Source organism: Lichenostomus cassidix, chromosome 8 (assembly GCF_008360975.1).
Source record: "Lichenostomus cassidix isolate B80296 chromosome 8, HeHo_3.0, whole genome shotgun sequence".
Taxonomy (NCBI): domain Eukaryota; kingdom Metazoa; phylum Chordata; class Aves; order Passeriformes; family Meliphagidae; genus Lichenostomus; species Lichenostomus cassidix.
The window spans coordinates 18902440-18915696 of record NC_139489.1 but is presented as its reverse complement, the minus strand read 5'-3'; the positions used below and the strand labels follow the sequence as shown (position 1 = coordinate 18915696).

Here is a 13257-nt window from a genome sequence, read left to right as displayed (position 1 = left end):
CTTGCAGAACTCAGCTGATCCTGAGTCCTTGGAACTGTTTGCTCCTTACTCAGGAATATATTTCAAAACACCACTAACAGTTCTGTCATTGTTCACTTACATGCAGTTCATTATCATAAACAAGCCTGCATGGCAGATTTACAGCAGGGCAACAATTTGACAAAATTAATGAAAATTAAATACTGTAAATAGTGAATGGGGGCCATCATTTCAGTGAACTTGTTTGGTGGTGTGTATGACAGCTCAGTACAGATGCAGTTAAAAGAGAGTATCTCTTTTTAAAATCCATCTGATACCAAGTGAATTGATTCTTACTTTTATTTCAAATAAAACTCTGAATTCTTTTATCCTGAATATTAGAAGGACTGTATGCTAGAATTATGTGCAATATAACTTAGTTATCATTCTGCAAGGAGAAGGAAGATGTGAAGAATGTTTATGCAGATGTGAAAGAGAGGGGGAATTCAGAGAAAATTTTTGTGAGACATGCAGCAATTAATTTGACTTGTATTAAACCAGAGCATGTGCTGGTATTCTGCTTGTATAACAGATTTCATTCAGCCAAGATGGTGAACATGCATTTCTAAAGACACTTGGTGTGATTCTGAGCTCTCTCATAGTTGTTTTCCAGTCATTTTCATGGAGCTTTTCCTGTTGTTGTTATCAGACCTGTGATAGTTTGGCTCTTCATTGTTTCCAAACAGGGAGGTGATGGAGAGCCAGGCCCAAGAGGTCAGCAAGGGATGTTTGGGCAAAAAGGTGATGAAGGTCCTCGAGGCTTCCCTGGCCCTCCAGGCCCTATTGGCTTGCAGGTAAATTCCTTTATTATTTTACCTTCCATCTGTAAGAATCCTTATTTTCACTTTAAATATATGTACATATATGTATGTATGCATGTAGGTATGTATGTATGACATAGCACAAGTCAAATTACCCAGACCACCTGAGCTCTGGATAATCCTAGTAGTGTTTTTAAAGTCATTCACTTTAGCATTTCTCTGTGTGATTTTTTTTTTTGTTTGTTTTTGTTTTTTCCCCAAAAGATTTTTTGTGTCACCTAGTTTAAGCATCCTAGGACTACCTATACATTTACTGTAATATCAAAGACTCCCTTCCCTTTCTTTTCATTTTAATGCAAATATGTCTTTTTCTTTTTCTTGTTCCATCATCCTGCCCCCTCCCAATTTTACAAGTTTAACATGTAGATCTGATTTGTATTGTTTCATGTTGATTTATAGCTAATCATTCCAGGTACCCAACTAATAGTATTCTCCTCTCTGTTTTTCAGGGTCTGCCTGGCCCACCAGGTGAAAAAGGTGAAAATGGTGATGTGGGCCCAATGGTAAGACTTCTTCCTCTTCAGTCACTCTGAAGGACATAAATATTCTCCATATATTATTATTGTCTTTACCCTGTAGGTCACCATTTGATAAGATGCTGCTGAATTTGGTGACTGAGTATGAAACATTTTGTTACATAAACTCTCTCTGGGATTTACTTTGCTTTCCCACATCTATCCCCTCATCATTAATCTCAAGATTTATGTAACATAAGAAAATACTCTGAAAAATAGATAGCAGAGCAGATGTTCTGTGTGTCTGAGACAGGACAGTGGCAATCAGGTTCAGAAAGAAAGAGGGAAAGTAGATATCACTGCACCAGAGAGTCTGGAGATGCTTTTCTGAGGTTCAGGACATTGTAATTAACATTCACCTTCAGCTACTTGCAGGCCAAAGGACAGTGAACACTGTGTGGCTCTGTTTACTCTCCCTGGGTGATGCATTTTCCAGCAGTTTCTCCTGTTGACAAAATGCCTTGTGGGCTGCTCCTGCCTGCAATGCAAGCTCTCTGCTCTGTACGTTTGCCTCCAGCACCTTGTGCCAAGTGTGGATGCTTCATCCTTGCCCATCTAGGCCCCATGGTGCGGTGCTGCCACAGGGCTGTGACAGGCACAGGAGCTGGCCCAGGGGCTTTGCACAGTGGGATGGGCATGCAGGTAACCTGGAGGGAAAGTCCATGTAGGAAACCAGTCCTCAGGAGTCCTAAACATCAGATCATTTCCAGCTCAGGCACTGTGTAACATAGCCTGCATCTCCTGTCACCTTGTGAACTCATCCAATGGGCAGCAATCTGACCCTGCTGTTTCTGTTGCACAGCCAAGATTAAAAGCCCTCCGCAGATTGAGTATATTATTTTTCATTGTCAGAAATCCCACTGGAATTACTCTTTATGACTGTAACTATATTATATCTGTTCTATGATTCTGTGGTATCAAATTGTCTCTTTGATGCAGGGTCCACCTGGCCCACCAGGTCCAAGAGGTCCCCAGGGTCCTAATGGAGCTGATGTAAGAATCGACCTATTTTCTTCTCTTCCTAATTCAGTAATAAGCACTCTATTTTGGATAACTACATTTAGGATAACAAATATCTTTTATCACTGTAGGGTCCTCAAGGCCCACCAGGCTCAGTCGGCTCTGTTGGAGGTGTTGGGGAAAAGGTGAGTATAGATGAAAACCTCCTAGAAAGAGAAAACATTGGAATAGGAATGCTATTTGACATTCATTCTTTAAAATTATTTTAATTGCTATTTTCAGTTCTCTATTCACAAAATTTTCTGCCAGGATACGGAGTCAGTCTGTTTGGGTATTTTTATTTTCATATTTTACCCAAGGAACATGCCAGATGTATCTTCCTTTTTCTTAAAGGAAAGATGATATACGCATGGATAGAAGGGCTTTTTTCCTGTGATTTATTTGAAGCAAGAGTAAACTATTATATAGTGCTGAGCAAGCAAAAATTTCAAAAGAGAGTCTTAAAATGCTTGTTTATGTTTATTTTATCAAGTTACATGACCTCAACCACATCACCTATGTAGGCCTAAAAGCCTTTTGTTGTAATGTTACAGATTTAACATTATTTTTTTCTTAAACTTTGGAATTGGAAAGAAGATTTTGAGTAGAGCATAAGATGGAGGAAACAAAATAGAAATATATTCCAGGCCACTATAAAAATAGCTTATTAAGAAACTGTATAGATTGCTCCTGAGTATTTAATTATTTGCCACAGAGTATCACATATATTCAAAGAAACACCTACATCAATGAATCCTAGAAAAGACATCTCTAGGAATGTCATGATTGGTAGTTGTTCAGAAAGCTTTCCATATTGTTAACTTTTCAGAACATGAAGCAAGATTTCCCTTTTTCTAACAAAACTAGTCTTCTAAAAGAATCCTCAGGTGTTCCCTGATATTTTTCTACATGCCCATCAACTAAATCCCTTACCAGTGCTCTGGGATGTGGTGAAGCGTATACTAGAATAATATAACATAATATTTGGTTTGATGGAAAAATATCCTACTTTGTCTCCCTTGTTGTGTTTTGAGACCAGAGAGTATGAAGCCCAAACAGATGTCATTGTGTCAACCTGACAGTGCTTCATTGCAGTCCTTTTTTCTTAGGATGTGGCTCTGAGCATTAACTCACCTCTTGGGAGCAGCTTCTGCTCTGGTTCTGCTCTTGGTTCTGCTCTTGGGAGCAGCTTCTGGTGTTTTCAATCTTTTCTCCCCAAAATTGCACAAGATACACAAAACACAATGCCCTCCTGCTTGGCTGCATTATTAACAAGGATATTCTTTCTAATGTCCCAAGCTTCTGACATTGTTCATCCAGCCTATTTTTAAAAAGATCTTGGCCTCATGAAGAGCTGCAGGATTTGTTTTTTTTCTCTCTGGGAAGAGTGCCAGAAACGTGACACAATCAAAGAGTTGATAGAAATAAAAAGTTACTGGGAAAAGAGAGTCTGTATGTCAGTGGAATACAGAAAATAATGGGCACTGTGGGAAGAAAAAATTTTCCTGTGACCACTAGGGTGCTGAGGAAAATGTTAATTATGAGAACATCCAGGGTAGCACCCAATTATTTTCAGTCCTTTAAAACAACCCACCTTATATAATATTGTGGCCCATTGAACTTGATGGGAATTTTGCCGTTGGTTTCAGTCACCTCTTTAATTTTCACTGTCTCATGATCAAATTATATTCCAGTCATTTTGTAAAAACATTGGCTTATATTGAACTCCTTACTCCTTTGTTTCTCCCTGCGACTCATCTGTGGGATTTACAATCAGTATTTGTGATGATTTGGCCACGACATTTAATTCAAGAACATGAAATTCAGACTCTTTATCTCTTGGTTGTCATTTTTATTTCCTCTAGCTTATTTCCCATATTCTCTGCACTCACAAAGAGAAGCTTCCAAATGTATTATTTTGGAAGTTTTTATTGATTCTAATTACTCTCCTCCCTCCTCCTCAAGTTTTAGTACATGCCAGGATTTTTCCTTGTTAGGATATCTTCCTTCTTAATTTCAGTTCCATTTAATGAGTTTTTCAAGCCTAGTAATCATCAAGAGTTGTTTTGTCAGGGGAGTTCCGGCAGTGGGAGGACAGTTCATGCTTTTAAACAAAACATGCATTTTTTATTTTTCTTTTGTTCCCACACATTTTTTCTCCAATGTTTTTCCTATTATGTCAGCATGCTTTGGCCTCTGCACCCAGTGCAGGAAAGACATACCATACAACAGATAATTTAATGCAATAATTGTAGAATGTAGAAAAAGATTTTGGCATCATCCCTGTCACTGTTGAGGAGAGAATTAGGTTTGCTCACTTTCATATTTGAATGGTTAGACCAGGAGATACTTGTTCATTAATGCAGGGGTTTCAAAGCCCCCTTATCTTCTGGCAGAGATAAACAATTTTTGTCACACTTAGTGCCATGCATTTTTAACTAGCTTGTTGTTTGCCCTGCTCTACACACAAGGGTCTGAATGTTCAAAGGCATCAGCACTGCAAATGTTCCTGTAGCCTTGCATTATTCATGCTGTAACCTCCACGGAGGGCCTGCAAGTCTCGAGCCTTACACTCAGCAGAAGCACTTCAATCCAGCAGCCACACTGAGAGCAGTCATTTTCTTGTGCTTTTAATTATGAAAAATGGAAACCCAAAATGAGCCAACACATGCTTATCTCTAATTTGTTATCAAAGACCTAACATGCAGATATTCTAAATACCCAGGAAGTTGTCATGACTTTTTAAAACCATGCCTTAGACATTTTATCTAACATAGGAATTTACAACAGAGGGGAAAGAGATCAAGTAACCTCACACTTCCACAAAACCCAATGAAATAAATTTGCCTTTCTAATTTAGGTTAATTTGTGGTAACTGCACTCAGTACTGTGCTGTTCTTCTACCCTTTCTCCTTTCCACAGCACGTTATAAACCATCAGAGTTAGAGAGCAATGCAAACCCAATGTCTGCAGAACCTAAGCATTCTTTCTGTAGCCTCTCAGAGTTCAAATCTGGCTTACTGTATGAAAAAGTCTCATGTTAGAAAACCTCTATATTCATCTGGGTTTACATTTCTTCCTATTTTATTATTCTAAAATACTTCTCAAAGTAGTACACTAATAAGGAGTCCAACACAATAAAAAAGTGAAATCAATAGTTCTCATTGATTTATATTGCAGATAGAAGTGAGAGGACAAAATCAATTGAGTGTCCTGGCTCTAAGTTTAGAAAAATGTTTGATAATTTTGATAATTTTATGTGTTCATATCATTTTTCCACACATGTATATGCAGACACTGCTAAGTACCTAATCAAGACATGTCTGTGACAGTTTAGGCTACCTGAATATCCATCCTAAAAAATCACTTTTAATAGTTTTATGTGACCTACTGACTGTGATTTCTCATCCTTCTCCATCTCTCCAACATGCTTGTAAACATGAGCCCTCCCAGAAAACAGCTTTAGAATTTCAATTAAATTTAGTTCTCCACAGAGCCATTGTATATAACACATATGCAGACCTATGCAAAAGGAATTCTCTTCTAAAGAGTTAAAATTTCTCTCTTTTTTTTCCTGTTTTGTGAGAATGGCAAAAAGGAGCAAAACTGTAACTTTTCACAACCCAGTCAGTTGCAAACTTGCCTCTCATTGTTACAAAATGAAACACCATGTCCCGGAATTTAACCAAAAGGTGGCAGCCTTCCATCCACTATCTCTGTGCTTTGTATGGACAGTTCTCTAGAACTGATCATGAGGAAAACAACGGTTTTTAAACCTTTAAAGCTTTTTTAAAAATGTTTTTTAAATTTTGGCTTTTAAACAACTTTTCCTAGCTTGGTAGAAACCATTTTTCTTGCTTAATCCAAGGAGGATTTCAGAACAAGGCGTGTCTGCACAATGACATGACACTTTGTAGTTTAAGATGTCTGTCTTTGCTTGCTGAAATTCTGTCAGAATAAGGCTTTGCCTGAGAAAGACCACATTAACTTTCAAAAGAACTGATCTGGTAACAAAAGAGAAAAAAAATCCCCAGAGGTGGAATAAATCTATTATTAGATCATAAAATCTGTTTCCCAACAGAACATGAAATATTTTCCATGGAGAAGGTGCATCAGATTCTGAATAAATGCCATTGTTATTAAAAACAAAAAGAAAGAAAAGGGCCAACAATAGCTGTGGATTACATGGTTTTTAGTTGCTATAAATATGCACTCTGTAAATATATATCAGCTACAATCTTCTCTATCAAAACATTGTTTAACTCCCTTAACAGTTATCTAAACCAAATACAGCATTTCATAGTACCTAATACTTGGAATATAAAAATCACTGTCAGGTAAAACAGGGACTACATAGACGGAAGAGGCACATTTTTGAGTAGAGCAATGATACAGAAATATTAATGTGAGATGAAACTTTAACTAGTCTCATCTTTCACAGATGCCCTTTAAGGGGAACATCTTGACATTTTCTAGCCCTTCCAATTTCTCAGTTTTCCACACAGCTGCTTGCTGGGGAGCCGCTGTGCACAGAGCTCATCAGGGCTGCCTGCTCCAGCCAACGTCACGGTGTGTGCTGGAGCAGCCACCCCCAGTGCTCCCTGCTGCTCACAGGTGTAGGGCAGAGGAAGCTCAGTGTTGCATGGTATCATCAAATGAAGATGTGTTTGTCACAGGAAGTGTAAGAATTGTATTAAAAATCAAACGTGGATCATCATAAATTACAATCTCATTGGCAGAAAGGCAGCTCTCTGAGAGGCTGACAAGGGGATTACACTGGACAAGTGCTTGTCAGGAGAGACTGAGCACAGTTGGTGCTCCTGTGCCACTCACTCAGTTGGTCCTGCAATGGGCTGGCCTTTGGAAAGGGTCTATACAGAGTACTCTCTTAGATACAGTATGGCTACTAACTTGAATAACATATTTTTGCTGATGCCAGACTTCATTCTCTGTTGCTACAAAAATCTCATTTGATTGATAGTAGGCATGGACAAAAACCCAATGCTAATGATGCTGTAGACTCAGTAAAAGCTGTGCAGAGAATAAGGAAATGAAGATTATGAATTTTCCTAGAAAACATACATAATGCTTATTGACCTGCAGTATCCACTATGGTTTTTCTTTTAAAATGAATGCTGTATCACAGAAGTAAATGAATATTAAACACTAAAAGGGATCATTAACTTTTGAGATTACAACAAATGTAAGTGTAGCTAATAAAATATATCAGAGTTTCTAAAGGCACATTCACCCTTTAATAATGTGCTTTTTAAAGGACATTTTAATATTGCTCCTAAAATGTTGGTTATCTATTAATTATCCTAGTCTGGAATTCAGTTGAGGGGTACTGAAATCTTTTTTCTTCAATCTAATGAAATATTTGCATTGGGCCAAATTCTGGTCCCAGTGAGGTTATCATGCTGCTGTGAGCTTCTGTGGGGAAAAAAAAAAAAGTCAGTATCTACACCATAAGATTTGTTTGAAAGTTGTATTTTATGATTTAGAGTTTTATATTGACCACATGGAAATGACAGACATGCATGATGTATTAACTGAATTGTCATAAATTGAAGAGGGGTGTGCAGGTCACACGGGTTACACAAATTTATTCCAATTCTGTGAATTCAGCAGATGATTGGGTAAAATGCATTTTCAGCACTAAACTAATTTTGTTCATAGTTGTAATTATTGGTAACATTCATTTGGTTTGCAGAAAGAATATATTTGGTGGGAAAAATTCCCCCCATTAGATATTGGATTAAAAAGTCCTTAGGATAAATTCTTATCTAAGTACTCCATGAAAATCTCTTATTCTGTTATCCTTCCACAGATTTGTGTCTCTGTGATGCTAATAACTGAATATTCTACTAATGGATGAGTTTTCTATAAAAGTTTATGTATCAGACCACTGAGCTAGAAAATAATTGGTCATAACTAAACTTTAAAATGAAAATTTGAAATTTTAGATAATACTGTGTATTAGCTCAGAAAGAGACTGAATTATCTTAAATGTTCACTTAATAGTGCACAATCTTTGACTGGCACAGATTTTCTTTTCTTATAGTGTCATCCTGAAAGCCATCTGCTTTACTAAATAAATTCCATCACTGGTAAATACATAGCATACACCTCTGTAGCCTGTGGAGAAAGTTTTTCTAACGGATGCTATTATTTTGTCCTTAGGTTTTTCTCTATATATGTTTTTCTCATTCTAACAGTAGCTATAGCAATAATCACAAACAGGAAATCTGCAGTATATGGGATAATAAAGGGGAAGATCATCCAAAGCCCAAAGGGAAGTTTAGTCTCCCTGGCTCAAGAAAATATTATTTTGATGTATTATCTCTCAAATTTCAGACTGCAGTTCTGCAAAACCATATATGTAACTCAGCCCCCTCCAGGTAGACCAAAAAAACCTCCAGTTCTTATAAGCCATTTGCATAAAAAGCATGGGAAGAATATGTAATAATAGAAGTAAATTCATAGAAATATTCTCCCTAATGACTCATAAATTTATTCTTGTGCATCTATAGGGTGAGCCTGGAGAAGCTGGTAACCCTGGACCTCCTGGAGAATCTGGAACATCTGTGAGTATTTTGTTGTTGTCTTAGCATTAACATTTATTATGCTGAAGTAAGGTATCTGGTAGTCCTTGCTTTTGAAAGCATTTCCTCAGATTACTGGTGTACTTGTGTCTGCTTTCTGTGACTTTTCAGGGAAGAACTTACACCTTTAAAATGCAACTTTTCAGGGAACAACTTACACCTTTAAAATGCAATTTGTTTCCATATAATCATAGCCACATCTTGTACTAGCAGAGGATGGAGACTTCCCTTTTTTTTTGGCCATTCAACTTCCACGTGTTCATGTGTTTTCTGCAGGGTCCAAAAGGTGAAAGGGGAGAGAAAGGTGAAGCTGGTCCACCTGGAGCAGCCGGACCACCAGGTGCTAAAGGACCTCCAGGTGATGATGGGCCTAAGGGTAACCCAGTAAGTGAGCTTCATAATTCTAACCCAAACCACTGTGAAGCATTGCTGAAGTTGTGCTGCATACAGAACCCTGTAGCATTTTCTACATCTGCACTGCATTCATTATATGCTTCAGAAAAGATTTGTGATGAGTGCTACCTGCTTGTCAATGGATGACACATTCCTTGCTTTTTTTCCTGATTTATCTAGGGCCCAGTTGGTTTTCCTGGAGATCCTGGGCCCCCTGGGGAACCTGGTCCAGCTGTAAGTATACCTTAAAAACAGTTTTAGGTCCTAGTCTTAGTTTGCACTTAATTCCAGTTGACCCTGCCTCTTTCTTGTCTGGTGATGAGACTTGCCTCTAAGACATTGCTTTTCTGTTCACATAGTTCATAAGGCTCAAAAATGTTCAGAAATTTTTACGAAGTTTTGAAAACTAATGTCCTTGGGAAAATGCTCTGTAGAAAAATAGGGCTCTTACATTCCTATATTAAACTTAGTGAGTTAAATTAGCTGAATTTTTAATTTTATTTTCCTTGAATTCTGTAGGGCCAGGATGGTGTTGGTGGAGAGAAGGGTGAAGATGGTGATCCTGGTCAACCTGTAAGACTTTTCTCCTCATCTTATTTCACCTGCATTTTCTCCCTGATGATAAGAAAGTATCCATTGCCAAATCAGTAGTTTCTACGCAGTCACACTCTTAAAAATATTTTCAAAGTGGATGCTTTTTCTATTATACTGAAAAATAACTATTTCCTTGCAGAGGTAGAGCTGCCCATATTATAGTAACACAATTGAGCAAGAGCTCAATTTCTTTTGGAAGTAGTGATGTGTTAAAGGATTTGTGCAGGAGCTGCTGAGGAGTACTAAAAATAGAGCAGCTCTGAGCATAAGAAAGAAATGCTGCAGCCAAATAATCTTCATTAGCTGACCTGATGAAAGTAAGCCAAGATCTTAAGCAGTATCTGAGCAATACCCATATTAAGCATCAAAGTTCTTCTATTTCTGTAGCTTCTGTCCATTGAAAAGAGCTAACACATGGCAGATGTCTGTGGTATTTAATGAAGACAAGAGTTTCAATCTTTATTACTGCTGAGTTTATAACTGTCTGTTGCAGGGTCCACCAGGTCCTTCAGGTGAAGCTGGCCCACCTGGTCCTCCTGGGAAAAGAGTAAGGAATATCTCATGTTCTCTTGTGCACTTCTCTTTCTGAGACATCATGTCCTAGGGAATTTCAGCAACTTGTTCCATGCTGTGACATTCATATATGATGATTGTCATTTCTTTTAAGTAATGAAATCTGAGGAAAGAAAAAATAGAAACAGCAGAGAAAGCTCTTTAACATGACTAACATGGAATATAAGAACAAAAATACATAGGCAAGAATATATTGCTTGTCTATAAAGGTGCTTTCTCTTTTCACCCAGGAATTCAGTGTCTACTGAATTAGTCTGCTAAGAGGAGTTGTTACGACAGTAATACCAGACATCATCTTTAGGCACATGACTGCTATCAGGGAGCAGGAAGAACGTGTCTGTTTTGGTGTCCTTAGCCTTTGAAATAATTTCAATGCAGCTTTTGTGCAAAATTGTGTCATCCCTTCTACATACAAAATTAACAGGCAGATATTTCTGTAACTTACGAAGCTGTTCCATTATTTCTAAAGCCTTTGAAGGTTCACAGACTTTACAAATACAGCTAATCAAACCCAGTAAATAATGTTACAGTCACAGAACTGTAGTGGATGCATCTACCCTTAGGTCTGCTTCAGAGAGCAATTAGATGCAGTTTTTACACTTTAAAAAACAGGAGAAGTGGCATCATTAAATGTTAAGCTGAGAATTGTTTAACAAAATATGTTAAATTGCTTTATTTAATGGACTTGAGTGAACTGACATGCCTGATTGATTTTATCTATTTTACACAATCATCTATTTGCTCCACCAACATGCAAAATATTTATAATACTGTAAATTATTAAGGTAGCATTAACAACTTTATCACTAGAGCTGAAATATGGCTCGATTGAATATTAGTATGTTTGCTCAACATCAAATCAAAACTTCTGACTTTATTATACAGGAAAGCAATAGCTCACTCGTCAGAGGTGAGCTAGTTTCTATCTGATTGTACCTAGACAAAAAAAGAATCCAATTTCAGAATACAAATCCACGATACCTGTGGTTTGACATATTTCCAATTTAGGGAAAATGTATGGCTAAATATTGCAATGCAGTCCCATTTGTGAATTTTGAAGAAAACATTTTGTAGACTCTGATTCCACATTACTTGAGTACCAGAATGTTTCAAGCTTGTAGGGAATCTATATTATATTGATGTTACACTAGCAAGAAAGAGTGAAAGACTAAAGTTTCATACTTAGCTGAAAAAAATGCTTTTCATTAGTTTTCATCACTTGTATGATAGAATAAATTTCAAGAAAAAGCCCTAACAAAAGTATTTTCATTTGAATTGAGAAGGACATACCATTTCAGAAGTAATATTGCTGTCTATGAGGTACAGCTCTGGCTACACTACTAGAAAGCAATATTTCACCCCATTTTTTGTTTTTCTGTCTCTGAAATAACAAGCTGGCAGAGCTCAAAATTCATACTTTTAATTAAAGTCTCTTGAAATCCTCAACAGTAGTCTCCTTATTTATTTTGTTATTAATTTTCATTCCCCTCTTCCATTCTATTTTGGAACTGACCTGAACACATTTTTACTGCCCAGTCTGCTGAAATGATGTTTAGTACCAGGAGTCAGAGTTTTGAGCCATCTCAGTTTAGTATTGCCAGTTACAAAGTTTCCCCAGCTCTCCCTGGGAAGCAAATTCTGGTGAAAAACATGGACATAAGTAGTTTTTCCATTGTATCGAAGAAATTTGTAAGCCAAAACCATAATCTACAAAGGGTGAAATTTGTGACTTAGTAATTGATGAAGTCTTTCAAAGTGATTTTTTTAAAATTTTTCGATATATAATAGCTATTACTTTACAGATACTGAATTCTTAAATGATCTGTGCATGTACCAGACCAGGAAAATGCATGCTCAGAAGGCTTTATACATCAGTGTAATTAAGGTGCAAGTAATGGTAGTAATTGTGGCTGCTTATCTAGAAACAGAGGTACAGACTAAACCACTCTACAGTTACATTATTATTGTTTTTCCAGAACTTAATCCCTTGCTCTTTTTTTGGGGACTTCTATTTGGTTTGTCATACAGTACTGGGTAACATCTCTAGTTTAAATTCATAGATTTCTATCTGAAAAATGTTAAAAATAGCATGAGGAAAAGACACCATCAGAGAGTATTCTTCCTTAACTTCAATATGCAATCAATACAAATCAGCACAGACAGTACTCCCTGCCTGTGTTCCTCCCAAGCCCTTCAGTGTGCCAGGCTCTAGGCTCTGGGATCTGCTGCTGGGCTGCTTTCTCTGGGAGCAACAATTAGATGTCTACATCACAAACACATAAAGCCCCATATATCTACCAAAAATACTAGAATTTAAAAAGCAAGGCTAAGATACATTTTTGTTCTCAACTGGAGATCCGATAGTCTGCTTCCATTGAAAGAAGGGATGTCAATACTGAAGCAAAGCCAGTCTCGTAATTTTGCAAGGCAGAAGTTTATTTGGTTTGTTGCCTTTAAATACAGTGTTGAATAACTTAGGAAAAAACAAAGTGTTTCTGTGAAGGAGATTTTTTTCCATTTTGGCTACAGCATGATGCTGCCTCAGCAGGGTGCACTCACCACTTAAGAATTAAGCTGATTTTCTCTCTTGATTGCAAATGCACAGAACACCTAACAATATGCCACATTCCTGTCTCAACAGGATGATGAAATGTGGTAATGGATTTCTGTGCTGGAAATCATGCTCTAAGTCAGATGACTGACAGCTATAAACAACAATTTAAATTATTTTAATGACAT

The 13257-nt window shown here is 37.2% G+C and overlaps 1 protein-coding gene and 1 long non-coding RNA gene across 7 annotated transcripts in view; one reads left to right on the top strand and one right to left on the bottom strand.

Moving 5' to 3' along the window:
• Positions 1–13257, top strand: part of COL11A1 (collagen type XI alpha 1 chain) — a 157735-nt gene that overhangs the window by 130382 nt on the left and 14096 nt on the right. For all 6 annotated transcript variants that reach the window (XM_085068224.1, XM_085068223.1, XM_085068221.1 and 3 more), the window contains 9 exons: positions 705–812; positions 1289–1342; positions 2294–2347; positions 2446–2499; positions 8887–8940; positions 9235–9342; positions 9532–9585; positions 9871–9924; positions 10439–10492. In XM_085068224.1, the coding sequence (XP_084924350.1) occupies positions 705–812; positions 1289–1342; positions 2294–2347; positions 2446–2499; positions 8887–8940; positions 9235–9342; positions 9532–9585; positions 9871–9924; positions 10439–10492 (594 nt within the window). The remainder of the gene's footprint in view (positions 1–704; positions 813–1288; positions 1343–2293; positions 2348–2445; positions 2500–8886; positions 8941–9234; positions 9343–9531; positions 9586–9870; positions 9925–10438; positions 10493–13257) is intronic.
• LOC146433988 (uncharacterized) lies at positions 6529–9181 on the bottom strand. Its single transcript, XR_014853775.1, has 2 exons — positions 9119–9181; positions 6529–9083 (listed from the first exon to the last, which is right to left on the bottom strand). It is a non-coding gene; the product is annotated as an uncharacterized LOC146433988 (long non-coding RNA).